General features: G+C 38.3%; 1 protein-coding gene across 13 annotated transcripts in view; it reads left to right on the top strand.

Moving 5' to 3' along the window:
- Positions 1-23,948, top strand: part of EHBP1 (EH domain binding protein 1) — a 313,842-nt gene that overhangs the window by 283,289 nt on the left and 6,605 nt on the right. For all 13 annotated transcript variants that reach the window (XM_067565220.1, XM_067565223.1, XM_067565221.1 and 10 more), the window contains 2 exons: positions 20,919-21,018; positions 22,245-22,318. In XM_067565220.1, coding sequence (XP_067421321.1) covers positions 20,919-21,018; positions 22,245-22,318 — 174 coding nt within the window. The remainder of the gene's footprint in view (positions 1-20,918; positions 21,019-22,244; positions 22,319-23,948) is intronic.

Here is a 23,948-nt window from a genome sequence, read left to right on the forward strand (position 1 = left end):
CTTTCAACAAATTGTTATGGCTGTGCTTTCAAAAGTTTACAACTGAACATTGACTTAAAACAGCTTTTAAACTTTACTATGCAGAAGAAAAATGCTGCTTTCCCTTTATTTTTCAGTAGCTTATATTTAAGACAGTACTGTACTATGTTTGCTGCTTTTTTTTTTTTTTTTTTTGGTCTCAACTACTGCCTGATTGTGTACTTCTGGTTCCAAATGAGGTGTGCGGTTGACTGGTTAGTTCATAACTCTGAGGTTCTACTGTAGATTTACCATGCCTATGAGAATCTTCTCACTCTGAACGAATGAGAATGCAGTATGTAGCCAGCAGTCCCTATCTACCAAACCAATGAGGGAGCTTTATACCTGTGCCCAGAAGTAACGGCTTATTCTTAGAAGTGATGTCAATGACACCTGTCTAGCCTTCCATGTATCCCAATCTGAACCAAGAATTTGGAGTGCTGGCGTCACTCCCTGCTTTACACCATCCGGTACCCTGACCTTGAGACAAAACACATGAATATTGATTACACCAAGTCTATTGAGAAAGTGCAAATGCCAACAAACTGTCCTGTAAAAGGCCAAATAAATTGCAAGCAACATAGTCAACCACCTACCACATGATGCCCAGGATGATGTGCAAGGAAGGCAAAAAAAGCTTAGCCAGTTCACTACATAGAGAAGAAAATTTCCTGGACCTAGATATGATGGTTACTGCCACCCTGTGCCATGAAGGATTAAGCTGGCTATGACCTAACTATGTGATATGCCAACAAGATGAAATAGACAACCAGCTCCACTTCATTTGCCTCCACAAGAGGCTCCAGCAGTTGTCCAGAAGAAACCAAATGTCATGGTGGGTGTAAAGATATATTTCATGTCTGCCTCCTTTAACAACCTGCCCAGGGCACCATGCCAGTCTATCCACAACAGGTGACTGTTCACGCTACCTCTTGCAAGACAGTTTGCACCACAATCCCAAGCTGCCCATTGCGCCCTCTGGGGGATAAATCCTTCCACAGGCACCGTCCATATAAAATGCTAGGAGAATATATTTAAGATAGTTTTCTCTTCTTCAAAACATCATTAGGATTGAAAAATGAATCCGTTGCTTGCACATTTTGCATAAATACGTGGTAAATTATCAATTGATGTTCAAATTACTTAATTGAGTTTGGGGGGGGAAAGGTCATTTAATTGGTCTATTGAAATGTTAACAGGAACAGATATGGCATGGAATAGACTTTAATGGCTGCAGTGTGGCACTAATGTCTGCATTCACTTGCAAAATTGTTAATTAGGGCACTTGGGTAGTTCATTTGCTTTTGTATTGATGTACTTAGTCCAACAAGAGGAATCAGTTTTGTCTGAGGTATATATATGGAACAGAAGAGCCTTAACATACATGTTCAGTACCAGTAACGAGGAAAATAAATAGTAAATCAAAGTTGTTTTGTGACTAGTACCTGTTTTTTCGTTTGCAAATTTCCAGTGTTATCAGTCATTTTCTAGTATTCACTGTATTTCATATGAGATTCAGTTCAAACTGATAGTTAAAATGTTTTGGTCAACCTAAATCTTTTCAATAGTGTGATTTCAAATGCCATAGAATGGTTCAAAGACATTATATTCACTAGGTATTTCAAGAATTTTTTAAAAAAAGAAACCCTACTGTGAAACAAGGTCCCACGTTCAAAAAGGAGTTGGATCTGTGTTCCCTGTTTCCGTAGGATAAGGTGTAACATTTCTTTAAATATATCTAACAAGAATAATTTAAGTTGTATTCGCTGGCCTACAGTTACTAGTGGCGCATATCAGGAAAACAATTATTTGTGTGGAGGAAGTGTATAATGCTTCTCCCACAAAAAGAAAACTTTAAAATATTGTTGTTGGGGGTTTTTTTGTGAGAAATGGAAAAAATTACAATTGATTATAAACCTGAATTTGTTGAGGATTATAATTTGAATCCTTACACTGTTTCAGAAGAATGACTAGATTCAAAGCTGTATACTTGAATTGGCTATAAGAAGGTCATATTATGTATAGTGGTAAAACAAGATGGTATATTTTACTATAGGCTGTTATTTATGAAAACAAGTGATAAGATAAAACAGACAAAAAATAAATGGCTGTAAATAGCAATTTTACAACAGTGGTTCTCTTATCCTACTATAACAGAAATATAGAAGGAAAGAAATTATACTGTGTCAAGTGAAATTCAGATCTTCACAGTTTCTAAATGAGAAAGGTTTTATGATGATTGTATTACTATCCCAAGGGCAGCATTGTATATTCTTTCATACTGACTGATCTTTACATTTTAACATAGTTTGCAATGATGTGTTTCTTTTAAACTTCAGAGGTTCTTGTAGAGAGAATTGACGTCCAGCTTCATTTTCTTGTATGTATTTGTGAAAGTACTTATGCAGAGATCACAACTATGCACACTGCAGCTATCTAGTTGTGCAAGTTTAATCAGAATCCTAGAATGTTTCATTGTGACTGTATGCAAATGTATTTACATAGGAATAGGTCTTGGGTTCTTTAAAGAAGGCAACAAAGTTGAAAACTGAGGCCAACAAATAAATGAAAGTTTCTCTAAATCCATTGGATAATGGAGGCAGTGTTAAGGCTAACCACAGTGTTGAACTAAACAGAGGGATTACTCCTGGGTTTTGCATCAGTTGTTTTCTGCCGGGTGGCCTCACTTGTCAAAAAAAAAAAAAAAAAGTTTAACGGGAGAACATTCACATGGCACATTGAGAAAAGAAGTATGCTTAATTCCATCAAAGCTCAGAAATCAGTCATTAATTTATTCTAACCTCCAATTGTTGGTCATTTGTGAAACATCTGGCCTTTAAGTCATAGGGACCTAAACATAAGTACAATGTGCGCTCTTCTGAAGATGTAAGTTTGGTATAATGGGGGACACTGTGTTAGCGTGTGTGTGTGTATATATGTGCAGGTATGTGTATATATTACATATGTTTCAAGTGGTACTTAATTTCTGAGACTTTGAAAACATATTAGAATGAATCCTTCGTTTAATTTACTCTAGAAATTAGATTATTGTTATTTTGCATCTTAGAAAAGTTCTGCCATTAAAAAGAGTCTTTTTTCATGGTGGGTTAGCAGTTAGATATTTAAGCTTACAAGTCAGAAATAGTTTTTAATGAAGTTTAAATTCAAGATAGAAAATATATAAAAGCTTTCAGGAAAAACATACCCTATTTTCCATATGGCTAACTAATTGTTATGATATTTGTTTTAAAGCTGGACTTAGACACTCCTGACTGCCCTCTAATTTGATATGGCTGGCCCAGACGATTCTTATTCAAGAAACTTTGGTAGGAGAATGCAGTGAAGGAGATAAATAATTTTGTAGCCATAAGCACATTGCAAAGTATAGAAAATAATTCAGTCATTTTTACAGTAGTGAGTATAACAGTCTCCAGTTCATTTGAATTCGTTATGGGTTTGAACATGATTGGAAAGTAGCAAAGTGTTTGAAATAGATTTGGTGAAATCCTGAAGTTGGCAGAATCCTATGTTTGGTTGATCTTAAAATAATGGGAGACGGTGCCCTACAACTGACTTCTAAGAGATATTTTTGTGATATATTTCATCATATATAACTTTAAGATTACAAAATGCTCTTTGATGAAGTCACTGTATTGCAAGTGTGCTGAGAGGGGAAATTAGAATTCAGATATGACAGACAAAAAAGAGCTCTGCCAGTCCACACCCAAAATGAAATTTGGGATTTCTGAGCTTTCACAGTCTCAGGAAGTTTACCTACCTGCATGAATGGATTTTTTTTAAAGATAACATGCTCTCTATAGTAAGGCCACTTGATTTCCTGATAAGAAGAAAGAGCTTGATGCAGCTATGATGTTATTTTGACAAACACAGTGATGTTATCCAAACATATAACAAGGCAAAGGAATTTTTAAAGATTTTTTTGTAAATTGGATCCTTTCTATTAATATTAGCACATCCTTTCCACATTGCTAAGTAGATGTATCTTTAATCCATAATCCATTGCAAATTTTCCAGTATCATAACTCCTTTCAAGGCAAGTTTTGTTCTAATATCCTAGGAGGATATATACAATTCCAAAAATTATGTGCCCATATTTTTCATGGATTACATTAAAAAATACAAACAACAAATTAAGTGTTTCTTGGAATATTTGAATCTGTCTTGTTTACTTGTTGCTTTTGTAATGTGGCCAAATTTTGTATAGTGTGCTTGTGTAAATAAGAATGTAGATGTCATATGCTGAAATCATGTTTAAACTTTGTTTAACCCATCATTTCAGAAGTACTGATGTCAAAAGTACTGTTAGGATAGTAGAGATGAGAGAAAAATCACTTTAAACTGCTTGTGAAATGTAATGTTTGAAATGGTTCTTTGAGACTGTGCAGATTATGGCTTGCATAGTGACTCTTTCCAGCTTTCTGGGAAATGAGCTGTTGACATTCTTTTGGGTCATCATCCAAGATAGGAGGGCAGCCACAAGGATTTAGCAGATAAATGCATCCAAAAAGACCTTTATCCATTTCACTGCAACTTGGAAACATTCATGTCGAATAGCAGCATTAATGTAGCCCTTTTAGCCCTTCAAAGTGAGCCTTATATTAAAAAAAAAATCAAATGACCACAGTAATAACTTCTTTAGGTCTTCTAAGAGGTAATTCATTATTTACATAATTCCAGAGCATAAACCAGTCTTTTCTTCAGGAGTCTCTGAAATAGAATTGGGAACTTATACAGTGAAAAAGATGCTTTTGAATTCCAATCAACTGAATCTGTCTCAAATTCATTTCTAGTTTATTGTAAACAGTTGAATTTAAATTAATTTCTTTTTATCTTGTCTTTTGAAGAGAAATAGTAACCTGTTAAAAAAGCATTTAAAAATGCAGTTCACGTTTTGTTTTGGGTTGGGAGGTTGACTCTGCAGTTCAGGTGTTTGACTGGGTGTGTGCTGATAGCATGCTGAAGGTTATACATTAGTATAGATTGTTATAATATAAATAGAAAAAAAACTTTTTGACTCAAACTAAAATGATACTATATAGGCTGAATGTGCAGGAAAGGTTCCCACAATGCACTGTGAAAACGTAGACTAACAAACACCCTGCTGCGTTGAAAACCCCCAAAAAAGACAAAAGCACAATGAAATAGAAAGCTTACCACCGGTAGCTTTCAAAATGACAAACTAGGCAAACTATACATCTCTACCACTCCAATTTTGTCAGAATGCTAATGAGCTTGCTCTGATCTTTACTCGGCTTCCCGTGTTTTCTACATCTTCAAGGACCACATGGCGCTAGCAAAATAAAGACAACTAAATGAGAATTTCGAATGCTTTTTGTGTTGGGACCTGGTGCCTTTCAGTTGACGCACTCGTTGAATATTCTCAGCTTTAAAGAGTACAACAGGGGGTTGGGTATGAACTTTTTAACAGGGGGAAATTTGTACAAAAGTAAATTAGTGTGATGAGGAAAATATGAGAAAAATTTCTGATTAATTTCCACTCCATAATATCAATGACACCTTCAGCCCCACTCATACTCTTCTAACAAGAGATGCTGATAAAAGATGAATGATTCTGTGTTGTTCACAGTGAATGTTTAGTGGTTTTTTAATAGCAGCATTCTACATAAAAGGCACCAGGAAGTACTCTGCATTAGCAGTTGAGATCACTAGTTAATAGGATGATGTCTTTTAGCTTTTGTCACAAGATTATTAGAAAGGAGGGTTTCAGTTCTCATCATGGCACAGTTTGGAGTGCTTGTTGAGTACAAGTACTAAAATACAGGTTTCTCAGTATTGTTTCACATGTAAAGTAAAAGGCTTTTAATGCAACACCTTTTACTTTTTTACCAGGTGATTTTGTTATTGATCTCTTATCTGCCCTCTTTAGCTGTATTAATCATTTGAAGTGTTCTGCTTTTCAATGGGCCCTTGATGATGTATGTGTGTATAGGTTCATTATCAAAAATAAATCCCCAAAAATAATGTCCTATATCTTCAAAAACCTTGATTACAAAGCTGCATTTACCAGTTTGTATTGTAGACTCCTGAATGCTTAGTCTATCAGTCTATATAATTCAAATTTGTAATTGTTTAAAAAAAAGCATACTGCCTAAAACAAGTTTTGTCTTTTAAATATAATTAAAATTTCAAAAAGGAATGACACATCTGTAGCCATCAGTGTTAGTGGCAAGAGAGAATAATCATGAGTATTCAAGTTCATTTAGGAGACAGAGACCCCCAACTCCATCCAAAATCACTTCCACTGCTGCCTTGTGAATCATTAGGGTAGGATATATTTGCATATCTGTGCAAGTTCAAATTTTAGGATGCACTCTTTGTGTGTGAGACAGCATGTATCCTTTTTTATATTTGCATATTTGTGTTTTCAAAATTATACTTGTTTGGACTTATTTCATATTAATCTGCTTAAAACACACACAAAGATTTAGGACCTAACTCTACCACCCTTCCTCACATTGAGTGCTATAATACTCCATGATTAGTCCCATTGGTTTCTAATCATGGAGTAAAGTATTACTCAGCATGAGGACTGACAACAAAAATCAGGCTCTTTTATAGAAACTGAGAAGTAGAAAAGGTCAATAGAGTATAATTCAAGTCATTTCAAATATTCATATTCGAAAGGAGATAGTTTAGTTAAGTGATAGGCACATTGTGAACTTTTGATATTGTAATATCTTGCTTAAATCAGAAAAAAAATAATAACACTGCAGTTATTACATCAGTTTGTCAGATTTGTGTTCAGCATACAGCATTATTTTTACTTACTTCAGCATAATTAACAGTAGGTGAATTGAAACCTGGCCAAATAATGAGATTGTAACGAGGTATCCAGTCATATTGTGGGAGACTTGAATGCGCACATAAAACCATAGCAACAACAACACCAGTGTGGTAACAATAGTTGCTTCAAGAAAGGAAAAATACAAATATATTCCTCAAAAATGATGTCATCTTTTTATCTTTAATCATAAAATAGGGGAGGTAAAAAATCTTCCCAAACATTTGGAATACAGGAATGATACATATGTGATGCCACTGTTTGTGTTGCTATGGGTAAGGCTTTGTTAGCATTTCTTTTATAAACTTCTCTGTTTTCTTACTTAACCATAAAAAATTATTCTAGGGATGAGAACTGATCTGTAAGTATTCCACCAGTAGCAAATTGTGTGGGGCAGAGGAGGAAGGGTCTTGCAACTGAAAAACAATTAGTTGGTTGGGTGTTTTGTTGAAAACTTATAACAGTCGACAAAAAAAGCACATTTGTAAATTTTGCTATTTTAAAATCAGCAACTCTATAAAGCATTCATGAGATGTATGTCCTCAAAGTGTGTTATAGTTGATAACTCGCTCATATGGATGAATGGCTGCTTTTTTAACCATAGCATACTAAATGTAAGAGTAGAATTGTAGCAGGTACCAAATCTTAATCTGGGTAACATAAACATGAAGACTTAAGGGCCTGATTCTCATTTACATTGAGGCTACTTTACACCAGCTGGCAGTGTCTTATAGTGCATGTAAGGGTAACTGGGATAACTTAACTATGTCACATTAAATCAATGGGACTCAGTGCAAGTATAGATGCACAAAGCCCTCTGGTAAAAATTAGCTCTTCTGCAAGTGCTTGCACAGGTCCATTCCGCTGTAGGTGTGGGCGTGCCCCGCTCACAGTTGTCGGAGAACTTTTTCCCTCACTGGTACCAGCTCTATCTGTCACCACATACCACTGCGTGCTGGTATAAGAGGCAGGGCTGCACCCCAACCTCCCTCAGTTCCTTCTTACCGCCAATGACGGTTGTCGGAGCGATCTCAGACTTGTTGTCATAAGTGCTTCCGTCACTCCTTTGTATATATACCTTGTTATTGTTAGGAGTTAATTACTTAAGTTTAAGTTAATTTTAGCAATACATTTTACTCTTAAGTCTTTTTGGACCAGTTTTTCATCTTTCGGTATCGGGAGCTGTACTGGAACGATGCCGTGCTCACAAGGTTTTAAGTCCTCTCAGACTTGTGCTACGCCGTACCAGTCAGTGACCCATACCTGGCTTGCTTGAAATGTTTGGGAGAATCCCACATCAGTGACAAATTTGTAAGGGATTAACTCGAAGAAAGGTAAAGCAGCAAGGCTCAAATGTTTGCTGATGGAGGAAGCACTTTGCCCCCCATTGGATTTATCCCACACGGAGAGTGTCCCATTGGCTTCGGTTACAGAGGGCACTGGAGATATCTGCAGCTTCTCGGTCCCATTCGCTGGCACTAAAGAAAAGGTTTAGACCTTCTTCAGGCTTGGTCCCTCACTCACATTTGTCAGTGCAGGAGCCTTCTCCCACTAGGACCTCCCTGCAAACATCTCATTCCTTGTCCTCAAGATGTCTTCCGATAGCACTGAGAGCATCATTCTCCAGTGCCCGGTACCAAGATCAGTACCAAGCAGCCAGAAGTCACTCGGATGGCTTTCCTACCACAAGTCATGGAGCAGCCACCGCCTCAGAATCTGTGGCATCCTCTTCCTCATCTCCAAACGAGGCTGTTGAGGTGGCAAGCAAGTCACCACCACCAGAGGATCACAGAGCTCATTAAGATCTGTTGAGAAGGGTGGTCTCCATTCTTAACATTCAGGCAGTGGAAGTGTGTGAGAGCTCTCACAACTTGGTGGATATTCTGGATTCAACGGCCCCACCAGGGTGGCTCTGCTGACTAATGAAGCCATTATGGAACCAGTTAAGGCTCTGTGGCAGACACCATCCTCCTTACTCCCCACAGCAAAGTGATCTGAAAGGAGGTACTATGTTTCCCCTATGGGCTGTGAGCATTTGTATTCTCAGGTACTTGCAGGTTCCTTGGTGGTGGCAGCTGCTAATGAATGGGAGAGACAAAGATGCCAGGTTTCCATGGCGAAAGCAAAGATTCGAAGAGGTTGGACTTGTTTGGACGCAAATTTTATTCCACAGGGCATCTGCAACTCAGGATTGCAAACCGACAAGCACTCTGAGCCACTGTGATTTCGCCCTCTGGGAGAACATTATAAAATTTAAAGACGACTTACCAAGGACTGTAGGCTGGAATTTGCTATCACAATCCAGATTCGAAACACTACCGGGCTTAGTGCTGTGACAGAAAGTATATCTTCTCCCCATGGCACACAGCTACCTCAGCCTTCGGGGTCACATGGCAGCATGTACCAATGTGGTCCAGCAATCCAGACTGCACTTCGGAAAGCTGCAGGCATGGTTGTCATTGGAGTATGTCCCAAGTCATCATCATTTGGACATGGTGCCTCAAGTGCCAATGTCAGTTTTGTCATCTCTGGATTGGTAATGGACCCTCTGAAAGCCTGGGAGGGTTCCCTTTTTCCCCCATGTCAGCCCTGAATTGGGGGGCACATATGGGATCCCTGCAGACTCAAGATCTTTGATTGTCTCAGGATCTAATGGCTTATATAAATGTCAGGGAGTTGAGAGCTGTACAACTAGCCTGTTCAGCTTTCTTCCCACATATAGTAGGAAAAAAACTTGTTAATTTGAACAGGCAACTCTGTGGCTACATTTTACATACACAGAAAGGGAGGAGCGTGGCTGACCTAGTTAGGCCAGGAGGCAATTCGCCTCTCAGACTTTTTCATAACCAATTTAATTCGTCTCAGGGCTGATTACCTTCCAGAGAAGCAGAACACATTGGCGGGGATTGACTGAGCAAGACCTTCTCCAATCACCATGAGTGATCTTTATGCCTGGACACCGCCAGATCCATCTTCCAGGTCTGGGGGACTGACTCCCGCAGTGGACCTGTTTGCAACAAAGTCTGACAGAAAATGCCACTGGTTCTGTTCCCAGGAAGGTCTCAGCCCATGCTCATTGACAGATGCTCTTCTGCTACCCTGGAAGAACCTCCTCCTGTATGCCTTCCCTCCAGTTCCCTTGCTGCCCAGAGTCTTGTTCAAAGTCAAACAAGACAATGCTCATCTCATCCTTATGGCATCGGTGTGGCCCCAACAACACCTGCTACTCAACCCTTCTGACCTTGTCTCTCTGCTGTCTCTCCCGCTGGATCCAGACGTGATTTCTCAGGACCACAGCTGCCTGCTTCATCCCAACCTGCAAACCCTTCACCTGATAATGAGGATGCTTCTGTGGTTAATGCTTTGGAGACATTCTGTTCTAAGGATGTTCAGAAAGTGCTTCTGAATAGTAGAAAACCCTCAGCTAGGGGCCATTACCCAGCTAAATGGAAGCACTTCTCCATTTGGTCCTATCAGAAAGGCATCTCCTCAGAGCATGCACCCTTGAACCTCATACTGGATTATCTTCTTCTATACCTAAAACATCAGAGTTTGGCAAATAGCTCTATAAGGGTATATGTGGCAGGTATCTCAGCCTTTCATAGTTTGGTGGATAGCAGATCACTTTTCTCCAACCCCATCATTACCAGATTCCTAAACGGCTTGGTCAGATTGTACCCACACTTAGCTATTTGTCCTGGATAGAAAAATTCCAAAGGACTTACAAGACCTAATAGATACTTGCTCCTTTTACTGATCTCCAACTATCTTCATGATGCTGCTCTGGAAATGGTCTCCCACTCCTTTCACTTCCTGACCAAGAATTCGCATGGTAGGAATACCCTATGTCTGGAAGGAACATTTACTGTCACACCAAGAAGTGTCTCACTGCCACTCCCTTTGCAAGGAGACAGGCTCTTTGGTCACTCCTGAAAGATCAAAGAATCTCCTCACCAGTTTGATAGGAAACGCTGTCATCTTATTCTTCTATTTCTTCCTATCCCCAAGTCCTCTAATAAATTTCATTGCTGCTTATGTCCCAGAGCACCTGGAAGCTGGTGGAACTGGTCAAATTGGCCAAGGAAAGCCTTTGATTCCTGAAGTGCAAGTCTCTGACAAGCACCCATAAGGGCAGGCTTTTGTCACCTATGGGACATCATAAAGTACTAGTGGCCACTGGCTATCATCTCTTCTGCTCTTGCCCTTCAAGAATCTAATTTGTTCCATCCCCTATTACTTCCTAGCCTCAGAAAAAGTTGTCATGAGGAAAGCAAGGCAACAACTGATAAAGTGTGCTCCATACTAGAGCAAGAGACATTCTTAAGAGGGCATAAGGCTCACTTCAAGGCCACATTTAGCCATCATTTCATGGATAAACAAGCAAGTAAGGCAGGGAGAAGAACTCTAGTCTGAGAATCAGCAGTGGGCAAAACAGAGCTTACTGTCACTCAGAGCAAGTCATCTGATGTAACTTCTCAATCTCCAAGCAAAGTAGCTCAACTGCATTTTCTTCCAACTGAGTGGTCACTGCAGTTCCCAATTCACCAGACCAGTGGTTCCCAACCTGTGGCCTGTGGGCCAAAAGTGGCCCGCGGTGGCTTTCAAAGTGGCCAGCTGCTCCCCTCCCACTGGTTGCATAGGGAGCCGCTGTCTAAGGACCCAGGCAGAGCGTTCTTGCAGGGCTACAAGACCAATGCAGGCTCCTTGCTGCAGCCGAGGGGATGGGAGATCAGCGCTCCCCTCCCCCTGGCTGTAGCAGGGAGCACAGCAAAGTGCTCTGCCTGGGTCCATAGACACTGCCTGGGGTCCCTGCTGGAGCTGGAGGGAGGGGAGATCAGCGCACCCCTCCCCCGGCTCCAGCAGAGAGCAAAGCGTTCTGCCTGGGTCCCTAGGTGCTGGGGTCCCTGCTGGAGCCAGAAGAAGGGGAGCACCGATTTCCCGTCCCCCTGGTTGCAGAAGGGAACCACTGCCCAGGGACCCAGGTGGAGTGCACAGGGCTACAGGACGGGTGCAGTTTCCCTGCTGCAGCCAGGGGTACGGGAGATCAGTGGGGAGGAAGGCAGCCTCCTTGCTGAACTCGTTCCGTCTGGCTGCAGTGGTGGGGGTTGGGGAGACTGGTGGCAGAGACTGGTGGCCCTTCAGGGTTTTTAAAATGATAACTGTGGCCCTGGAGCCAAAAAGGTTGGGAACCGCTGCACCAGACAATCTGCTATTGCTGGAGAACAGAACAAATATGAAACTTCCCATGTTTTTGCAGCAGGTTCAGAGATCCCAGGGGATGAACTATGGATTCATTTTTCCTGCAGTGTGGACAGAGGTCTGACATACTTTTTCCTCCAGCCCTCATTTCTTTTTAAATTCCAAGAGATTGAAGAAACTGAAGATGGCCAGAGCATCTCTGATCATGATCCTTCTGGATTTTGAACCTTGGTCATGGTACTGTGAATTCTTGAGTCTGTTATTTCAAGCAAAGCCAGGCCTACTGAACAATCTGTCCTGGTTCTTGATCAGTGATGACAGCTTGAGTCTTCAATATGGTACTTCATAAGCCATGTAGCCTCTTGTTCAAGCCCATGCATTCTGTTTCTACTGGCTTTCTATTAAGGTAATTTTCTGGTGGCCATTATATCAGCATGTAGAGGTGAGAAAATCAGTGCCCTTTCATGCAATTTGCCTTTTATTATCTTTCATAATGATAGTTACGCACTGGATGGTTCCCAGTTTCAGATACAAAATAACTCTTAAGTTGCAGACATAAGGCCACTAACCTTTTCTCCTTCTATACCAATTCCATTTCAGACAAGGACAAGGCCTGTATGCAGTGTTAAGGAAGCCATGTAAGGTCGAAAGCTTGTCTTTCTCACCAACAGAAGTTGGTGCAATGAAAGATATTACCTCACCCACCTTGTCTCTCTACGAAGAAGACCTGGCATTTCTTAGATGTGGTCAGAGCTGTGAAATTGTATTAACACAGTTCTCAAAAGGTTCAGTAAGACTCTTTGTATGTTTTGTTTTAGGCTACTAAGAAATTACAGATGGTTTCCTCATTGATGTTAAACTAGTTAGATATGTTCCTGTGATGAAGAAATACACATTGCTGATCCTCTGAGGGTTGAGGCCCATTTCATTACTGTTATGGTACTTTCCCAGGCTGAAATAAAGTCAAACAAAACACAGTAAAATAACTCTGCCTGGAGATTCTTGGCAGTCATTTCATACCTTTACTAGATAGTATTGTGTGGATGTCAGTGGTTCTTTGGAAGCTGCAATCAAACAGTGTGACCAGAGTGCAGTTGTCAGAGAATGCCTCTGCATTCAGGACTTTCCCACCTAGTTCAAACTGGGAAATCAATGAGAAGCAAGAGAACTTTGTTTCCTTATTTGAAAACTGCTCTTCAAAGGGTTAACTCCAAACTGCAGCCCCATCCTGTGTATCTATTGATGGTTATTTTTGTACATTTCTTAGTGAATTCAGTTAGTTTGGAGTAACTAAGGAAGTTCTCATCTGGTGAAAGGAGGCAGAGGTTTCTATGGAGAGAGCTAAGCATCATGATTCTAAGCTGCTGATTGTGGAATCAGCGATGTTGCAGCTCTGTAAGTCCAGATTTGGGGAGCTTTTTGCAATAATTAATAATTAATTAATTAATATTAATAATTTTATGGAACAAAGCATAGTTTTTTGTGTGTGTTTTTCCATTTTGAAACTTAAAATGTCATAAAAATATTTTAAGGAAAATTATGAAGCAGTGTTTTCAGCGGACGCCCTCAGTTGCCCTCCACTTGGTAGCTGACAGTTTTGCTGTCTAGTTGATGTCCTTGATGTCTAGTTTCCCTTGAGTCATATCCATAACCCTTTAGCCTGCTTACCCTAATGAAATAAAAATCCCTGTTTTATTAAGGTATCAGAAATGCTCTACCATTTCCCTGTGCTCACAGCTTCCACTAGCAGTGGATATTTAACAGACTGACCTGTGCCTTTACCTACAGTGCAGCCATGTCCAGCAATCCTGCTGTATTAGTTAGTTTCTCAGGTTCCCGTGACATTTTTTCTTTTCCGGTAATCATCACAAAAACAATTATCATAATGAGAAAGAGACTTCCTAGTAAATAATGCCATATGTGGCCAAGATTTTCAAAAGTAACTAGTAAGGGAGGGGAGAAGAGATCAGATTGTGAGAACCCAAATTGAGACATCATGAAGGAAGAGCCTGATTTTCAAAAAGTGCTGAGCACTAAATCTCTGAAAATCAGACTCTTTTAAGGTGTCTCAAGTTAAGCATCCAGACTCACTAGTCACTTTTCAAAATCTTGACTGCAGTTCTCAGTCTGATTGGATAGAATCATAGAAGATCAGGGTTGGAAGGGACCTCAGGAAGGTCATCTAGTCCACCCCCCTGCTCAAAGTAGGATTAACCCAAACTAAATCATCCCAGCCTGGGCTTTCTCAAGCCGGGCCTTAAAAACCTCTAAGGATGAGGACTCCACCACTTCCCTAGGTAACCCATTCCATACAGATAACAGGTAACAGATTCTAAGCTCCTGTTAGAGCTGGTCTAATCATTCCTTGCAAATAATATGTTGTTGTTAATTTAGCCCTTTCTGCTACCTTCTCTACACCTTTCATTATTTTGTGTGCTTCTATCCCATTTTCTTTTATTCATCTACCCCATGAGGTAAACAATCCCAACCTTTCCAATCTCTATTCCTATGAGAGTTTTTATATGCCCCTGATCTTGGTAGGATGAATGAAACTGTTTAAGCAGGCAAATAAGACATATTTTCAACTGAATTTCAAGGGTGAAATATGTGAAACTTTAGGCATTCACCAATCTTTGTAGGACTATCTGGTGGCCATCTAGACGCTCTCAAATAACAAATAGTGTGTCCCCATAAATAGCAGTGGAGTGAAGTTAGCCAGTGTTTTCATTACTGGACCTGCTCTCGTTCACATCTGCGAGCATTCTCCTACTGGCCTCTTCACCCAAGTGTGCTGAGTGAAGAAAGCGGCTTCTATTCTATTTTAAAACTGTGTGTAAACATCAGCAAATGGCTGGAGAATGGGCTGTGTCTTAAGTAGGTTCTTTTTCATGTTGTTCTGTTTAAGTAAATGGGTAGCCATGGGGAGTTTTCTGTGTTTAACCATTACAACATAACACATAGACTGTGCCGTACAAATAAAATGTAAAAACAGTTGTGCTTAAAGCAGCATACGTAAAGATTTCTGTAAACCTGTTATTTCTTGCCAGACTGAATATGCTGGTTTTGGACTGTGATAGAAACCTTTTATTAGTTATATTCTGTGAGTTGTAATTAATTTTTGCAAAGCAGATAAATATATTTAAATGTAAGGATTTTCAAATATATATAATTTAGTCTATTGGCTTATCTTGACAAATTTATGATGGCTTAATTTGTAAAGGATATAATGTGTAATGTGTTCATCCATTTACACAGTAAACTAGTCTCATCCCTACATGTTGCTACTTTTCCTTCCATTTAAGTAGCGTTCCTAATGTTTTGTAGCACTTTCTTCTCTATTTTCTTAGCAATGTGCAGCCATACTAAATTAATCCAGGTTTGGCTTATCTAAATGTCTCAGTGCCCAAACAGTTTAAATGGTTATAAGCTTCCTGGTACATATCTGTGCAATTCGCTGGTTGATCTTAAAGTGTTTGGTTTTTTGTTTAGTAGGGGGGGAAATGGTGCTTTCACTTTCATTCAGCCTAACTATATATCCGACTACTATTTATTAAAATGTTTAACAAGTGATGAGCATATGAGTTACACTACAAAGCCTAGGAGTAAACCTGGTAGTATTTAATGGAAATGACATTTTATAAATCCACATTCAAGTTATACAACATAAAATTATGCCACTTATTCATTTGCACTGTCCTCAACAAATTGTAATGTATCTGTAGTTCAGAAACGGTACAGATGAAAGAAGAAAAAGGCCTCAATCATTATTAAATAGCAGCAATTAAAGTAATAATTTGGTGCATGAGATTAACCAAAAGATGTGAGCAATATTTTGGGAGGTGAGAGGGGTCATCAGGCTCCTGGCTTGTTAGACAAAATCACTAAACTTTTTGCTACAGGCTTTATTGAATGTCATGCAGCGATATTACAGTGCACTGCAGAACCAAAATTTAAGTCAATGGGAATTGTCTCTGTTTCTGACGATAGGATTTGGGTCTTCACTGTTGCATTCTTGGTATCGGATCATTCCTATCATTGAGGAGGGATCTGGTAGAAGTCAAGTGAAAAGAAGAATAGAACATGCATCCTTCACCACTCAAGCAGACAATGAAATAAGAAAATGGTTCTGAGAGAGCTGATGTGAGAGAATTCTCCTAGATTCCTAGAGGAAAATAAAATAGGAATTTGATTTAAAAACTAAAGAAACTAGAAAAATTTTATCAAAAATTCTCATCACAAAATGTCCAGTATTAAAATACGGCATTAAAAAGCTGTCTTGGCTTTTTATAATTAATTTAAAAGACATGTGAACCTTTCTCTGTTCTCTTAGTTTTGCTTGTTGCATCTTTCAGTCACTTACTCTGCATTATGAATGCATGTGATGGTTGCAGCACTAAAGAGTCTTATTTTAAGACTTTTTTTCAGGAGTCATTATTGTACCTATAGGATAAAAAGGTATAATTGTAATTGTGTTAAAAAGAATACATTCTACTAGATAGTTAGCCAGGTGAGGTTAAACAAAATAATTCTGGGCTTTTTAGAATACTGACTGTCTTCATTTTAAACTACAACGTAAAGTGCTTTATCCTGAAATTAGGTATTGTGGCAGAAGCTAAAACTGCCTTTTTCTCCTAACTGTGCCAGAATACAACCTCCTTTTCTTTTTGTGCTAACAAGACTGCTTTACCACCACAGCCCACTCTAAGTAATTAAATCAATCCTTTGTACTTACCGTATTCTCCTCTAGTGACGGTACTAGATCTGATTATATGCTTCATGCATATTCAAAGTACGGCACTGACAGCTCTTTAATGAGCTCTTACTTAATCAGTATGAACAATGTTCATCTTGTTCTTTTTTTCCTCATACATTAGAGCTAGGAACAGTTGGGGAAAAAATGAAACATCCAGCATTCATTTGAAAAATATATTGTACTTTGAAAAGTGTCTAAGCTGGGGAAGTTGCATTCTGCCCTTTAAAAGTCTGATGGACAAATTGGATTACTAGTATTGGATTAAATAACAAATGGTTAGAGGAGAAATGAGAAAAGCTCGCTGTGATCACAGGCTTTAATATTTTTTGTTACTTATAAAGCTGAAGGGGTCTTTAACCAGTTATTAAAGTCAGGATTAATTTGTAATGGTCCAACTTTCTAGCTTTAAAAGGGTTGGGAATTTTTTTTCTTAAAAAAAAAAAAAATTAAAACAATAGTGCAATGCATGTATTAGAGAAAAAACAATTTTAAGTTGAAGATCTGTGCGGCATTTATAGATTTCCATCATCTTGTACTGGCTCAGATAAAGGGTTTGCACACACAGTATCGATTTGTTCTCAAACATGTTTTTCAGTTCATTTAAATAATCTGTGTTGTATTGTTTCTCCAGAGAGCAAAGTGGATATTTTCATATTTTGAATTTTTAAACAATTTACTTGAATGATTTAAATAATCCTTTAAGCTTGGAAAATAAACAAAGCCATAAGAAGTTGAACTGTTTTACTAAATGGAAGTGTGAAATTGTGGGTGAGGAAAATCTGTGTTTTTATTTTTATTTCGAAATAGTAAGTGTAAATTTAACTTTCAAATAACACTGCTGTATTAGCATTCAGTTTTTCTTCATTGAAAGTATTTTGTATGCCCTCTCCCATTGAAGAAAATAGTGCTAAATTGAATAAATTAGCTAGTAGTATTATGTTGCTTGAGAATAGCAATTTTAAAATTATTTATGTTGTCATGTATCTTACCTTGCTCATGTGTGAAGTATCTTTTAAATTGTATGTACAAGAATTTAAAAGCCCTTGGTCAAAAAAATCAGATATCACAATCTACTGCTATTAATATTGCACACGTGTTATTTCACTGATCAAAAAGGCCTTCACTGGGGTACAATTGGCTTTTTTCCAAATTGCAAGCTTTTTCTCAGCTTTTTCTTTTTACTCTTTCTTCTTTTGTTGCTGCCCAGGGATTTGTGCCTATCGCAGCCGATATCACATGACCAGTGTCAGGGCATCACATGGTCCAAAGTGAATACAAAAACAGCTGCCGTAAATCACGGATTAAAAATACTGTAAAACAGTAAAGACTTTGTTGACTCACTGAAAAAAAAATCTGTGAATACTTCATACACTGAAACATAAGCATAAAAATACTGAAGATGTGCATCTGTTTTTGTTGGGCTCTAAATTGACACATACAGCTTTTCCCTAGCTTTGTTTGAATCTATGCTGTAGCCTGTAGCTAATTTCATTTACTTTTAGAAGTTCTAAGCTAGTACAAAGAAGAAGCATCTTAAATTATGATTTCACTCTAGCATGTTTGTCATGGTACAAAACTAAGGGCCAAATTATCAGCTGGTGTAAATTGGTGAAGCTCCATTGAAGTGTTTCTATGACCCTATTTTCTGTGTTCGTTGAAAAGGGTTGCAGACTCGACCATTAGAATGCCAACTTGTATTTGTGATAGCACCTTTGATCCAATGATCCCGGAGCACTTTCTAAACAATGAATGAATTAATCAATTAAATATTGCCATCTGTGTAGCTAGTTATGAGAACTTGTTTACCTGTATGATAATGGGGGGAATCAAATCCTGTGCTGGAGGGCAGAAATTGATGAATTGTAAGGATAAAAAAGGAATTCACCATACTCCTGTCCCCCATAAAAAGAAAGTCAGCTGATTCAGTGCAGTTCAGGAGAAGATTGTCTTCTTTGGGAATAGCGAGTACAGTCTAAGTCTTGCAGCAGGAACCCCCACTAGCTGGGCAATGCAGCAGTTCCTCTGGTCTGTTTTTTGTTATGACAAAACATCCTTATAGTCTTAAAACTCTTGTGGGGGAATTCTGAGCCAGGCAATAGTGCTGTAAATGCTGTGCAGCCATGGCCTCAACCCGTCCTGCAGAAAAACCCTGGGGAGGAGGTTTTGAGGGGAGAAATCTCTACAAGGCAAAGTTACTCCCCTCTTGACCCATGGACTGGAACTTCCCCTCTCTGCTGAGAAAAAGCTGTTGGGCCATCCCACCTCAGGTATCCGTGGCAGGTAGGGGACATGCCTGCAGAAGCACTAGCTCTGTCCTGCCCTTCCTCCACCAGCAATACCTAGACTCATCAGCATGGCTTCAGTGGAGCAGCATCAACCAGGAACTACTTTAAGTCACAGATGAACCTGAGGGAGGTGCCCAGAGGAAAAAGATAATAGAGCCTAGTCTGTATCACCTTTTCTGTCTAAACAACATGGAGCCAAAATGTGTTCCCGTCAGCTCTGTCCCTGATTTGTCCACTCTTCTCCCTGTGTGGATTCCAGATCCATTGGGCTACCTAGGGTGGGGGGCGAGGGGAGAGGCAAACAGTGCCATGAAGGCAGCTGACTTTCCTTTCCATGCAGCAGCGGAATAGCCATGTGAAGAGGGCAGCTCCTTGCACAGATCTGAGTCCATATATTTGCCTGTTGTTTGGGAATGTTTGAAAGATAGGCAGTTATGCTGAAGAATCAGCTATGATACAAATGTTAACACCCAGAAATTGGGGTTTTCCTCTTAGAGCAAAGCTCACAGTATTTTCTGGTACCTTACCAGCTTCTTTTGTACGCACGCTGTTCTCCACAACTAGTGCCCTGTGACTGGAAGTTAATATAACAACACCTTCCCCTGATATATAGCATCTTTTATCAGAGATTGTAAAGCACTTTACAAACATGATGAATTAATCCTCAACACTCATATGATGTAGGTGTTATCCTCCTGTTACAAATGGGAAACAGGCCCAAGGTCACAAAGTGAATCAATGGCAGAGCTGGGAAAAGAACCCCAAATTCCTGACTTTACTCCTTTATTGTAGCCAGTAGGCAAAGCTTTTTCCCGAATTATGCATATCTTAAGGTTAAAATTAATTAGGTTTACATGCCAGTAACATGTATATATCCTTCAGCTTAATTTTGAGAAAGACAGGAGCTGACAGGTTACCACAAATGGAAGCTGTGAACTTCCTGGATATCTGTGAACTTCCTGCTAACTTAGAGGGAGAGAAATTCACCTGTGGTGCAGAGAGACAGCACAAGATGCTCTCCACCACTTTAGTTTCACATGAGTGCTGCACATGAGCTGCCTGCTGGTGGAGCAACCGCACAGTAATGCCTTGATAGCCCCTACTCATCATGGAAAGGGTCTCTGTGCTGGTCCTGCCTGGGATGAGTCACAGCGGGAGTGGACTGGGAACACATATCCATAAATATGTGCATGTGCCGTGACTCCAGTACTCTAGGCGACTGGACCCCAATTCAACTCCTGTTAAAGTCAGTGGAGACTTTGACTTCAGTGAGGATTGGCTCTGGGCCCTGGTGAGGAGAAGCTATAGCAGCCATAAGTGTAGGGAGGCTGTGTGGTTGCCCGGCTCACTGGCCAAGGGTTGTGGGCTGGATTTCACCACCCCAGCTACTCTGTGCAATTCACCCACATGGAGCATGAATACTCTGGGTTTAGGTGAATGAAGTTAATTTCATCTATAATAATGTTTTGTTCTTTTTCCACCTCTTTTATGACCATATTACCTCTGGGGAGGGTTTAAAGGTAGTACAGTTTTTCTTCCAAATGTACTTAGTGTTAATATGATCAATGAGTATGTTAAGAGACACTAATATATATATATATATATATATATATATATATATATATATATACTGAAGAATATCAGCTTTAAAAGATTGACTTGTGATAGTTCAGTAATGTTAGGCTGCAGGTCTTGAAGTCTAATCTTATGTTATCGTTAACATTTGAAAAATTACCTTTTAGTGCCCACTAATATGAGAGATCTCGTGTTCAAAATATCAGTACTGATGTTGTCCATCTTGTGAAATGTAATATAAATAACAAATGTGCTTATATTATAGGAAGGAACACCGAAGAAGAAGAAGCTATGATGCAGGAATGGTTCATGTTGGTTAATAAGAAAAATGCCTTAATCAGAAGAATGAATCAGCTTTCTCTTCTGTAAGTATGGATGGCTGAGCTTGTTACAAGAAGTTGATTTATCAGTATGTTCACTTAGAATATAGATGCTAAACTTTTTTGCTTTATTTCCATTAAATGTCAAAATGTTTCCTCAAAGATGCAAAGTATGTGTGATTTGTGTACGTATCAAGTAGCTTGTCTTTCTGATATTTCAGATACGAAAATGCAAAGCATGCAATGGTGCAAGATTAGTGAGAGCTGTGAAAAAATATGAAATAGCAAGTGCATTTATATTTTCAAAGCAGTAGAATAAAATTACCTTATAGAAATATGCAAATATACTTGAATTGGACTTCAAATACAACATACAAAATCTAGTTTCAGGAAAAAACATGAAATTAAAGTTTGATTTTTGATAAGTTTGAAAATTGATATTTGCTCTAGTCAATAATATTAGATCACTCACTGGGTTAGCAATGTTGAAGTGTGGAAAAAACATATTAGTGAAGCTCAGATAAAGCAATGTTACCACAGGCAATGCAGAGCAAGATTTGTATAATAAAGACATGTAAACTTGCTTCAGAAATGGGCACAGTTATTAGGAGCATAGAGGAAGAGAGAAAGCATAAATACCATTCATTATTAGACTGGCATTTGACCTGTTGGGGTCATCATTTCTTTTCTAGTTTTTCTCAGTTTACTGATGATTTTCTTTCAGTATGCCACCTAGTGTAGATACGTGCACGCTTCCTTTGTAATATAGTGAAATGAGTTGTATGTTCATGAATTTCTTTCCATGTCTCAACTTGATAGAAGATTCCACCTCAAAAATTAAGCTCTCTAATCCTGTGTCTAATTTTCTATATGCATTAGGTCAGAATTTACATGGGATAATACTTTAAGTGTTCATACTATCTTGCTGATTGTTTGAATCTTGAATTGTTCTTTAGATAGGAGAGAATGTATTATATTTAGGACATAGCACAACAGCTGCTCCAAGGATGAATATTTACCATTTATATACAATAGTACAAGAGATTTAAACTAAATCCAGAAAAACAGATATTATAGAAAATGAAAAAAGCATCATTACTGAATATTCTACCTGAGGAAGGTTTTAAGTTTGTGTATCGTTTGTTTGGAGTAGCTTAAAGTTGAAGAGAAAAGTCAGTTATGAGTCCTAAAATCAATGTAAGTTAAAGGTTCTTTTAAGTGTTTAATGATTTAGTAATTAACATATTGATGAACTTTTGCAACTTGCCTAGGGAAAAAGAACATGACCTAGAAAGGCGGTACGAACTGCTGAACCGAGAATTAAGAGCAATGCTTGCTATTGAAGGTAAGCAATATTAACAAATGAAATTACTTATCAGGAAGGCCAATAAGAAGGCTCACCTGAGAATGGAGTCAGCTATCACATATAATTAAAAATTACAGTGTGCAACAGCTACTGTAGGTCTTTACTCATATCCATACATTTTGTGCAAAGAAAATGTTTCAAGTGTAGGATTCAGAAAGCAAGATCAGAAACAGATCTTACTAAAATACATTTGAAAAAGCATTGAGGGGAAAAAAGCACACTGTATTTTTACATTTTATTATTTTTATTACAGCAAAGTAATCTTAGTTTTGATACAGTGATGTTGCTTACCATAAAGGGATGACTCATACATGAGATTCCTTATTTCTACATTTTCAATATTTTTACAGCAATATTTTCACTGGGAAAAAAATCTCTTCAGTCCTCATGATAACATATTATACATGTGTCAAGTAAATATTTCATCACACACAAAGTCAGGGTTAGTGCAATCCATTGCACATATTTTCTTCATTCTCTCTGTTGCTCTCTAGAGTCTAGTCACCTTACCTGAATGAAAACTCAGGGAAAGATTGACATCGGGGATAAGTGAAACTATTTCATACTTTCCATAATGCTTTTAAATGAATTGTACAATAATCCTAAGGAGGATTCATAATAAAAATAAACATCCAGATAGCTTAAACTATTGCTTACATAAAATTGTTATTTAAATATCTTAAGTGTTTTATAATACTGCTCTACTTATACCTCTCAGTCACAAATGCTGTCTTGTAGTTCAAAGATGTTTGCTTAAAAGTTAATCCTTTGGGCTCTGTAAAATGGACCTTTTGTCTAATCAATGCAAATTGATTTTGCTATTCTATATTGACCTCTTAGCCCTTTGACTGTCCATGGTAATTTCTTTCTTCACCTGATAAGGTACCTGATCCATAATAAATCAATTCTAATTAGTTTAGCGACTTCACTGGAAGCATAAGTTTGTAGGAGAAAGACATGGGGTGTCAGGTAGCTTTTCCATATCTATCAGTCTGTTACTGTATTCTTTGGTAAGGCTCAGTGCTTGAATAAAATCTGAGTTAAAAAATGTACACTGACAGTTAATGGAAAATTAAATATTAAAAACAAATTAAAATCCTTTTAAACAAAAAATAAGTATTGGGCATAAATTATACTATAATGTCCCTTAATTTTTTTATTTTGGGGACTTCAGAGCTGAAGCCTTTGAATGCCTTACAGAATATGACAAATCACACACTGATCCTGATTTTTAAAAAAGTTAAAATTTCAAAGGGTTCCAGTCATCAGAAAGATCAGATCTACTTGTTATTTTAGTAATGATACAATATACAGGATTTTTCAAGAAAAGCAATATGTTTGTTTACACTAATCTTATGTTTTAGAATTTTGAATTGTATTCAGATTATTGTTCTCTTACGAACTTTTGCAATATCTCTCAGCCATCAGAAGAAGGAGCTATTCAGATAAAATGATGATTGAGGTTATAAGTATGTTACAAGATACTGAAATATAGTTTTGAAAATATAGTTTTGAAAAATTTACTCTGGAAGTATATGTAGGTGCTTTAAAGCTTTTCAGACCTGGTTTATGCTTCATTTCAAATATTAAAGATTTTAAAAACAATAGC

The sequence above is a fragment of the Emydura macquarii genome, unplaced genomic scaffold (assembly GCF_026122565.2).
Source record: "Emydura macquarii macquarii isolate MOO-44397 ecotype Brisbane River unplaced genomic scaffold, CSIRO-AGI_Emac_v2 contig_2676, whole genome shotgun sequence".
NCBI lineage: Eukaryota > Metazoa > Chordata > Testudines > Chelidae > Emydura > Emydura macquarii.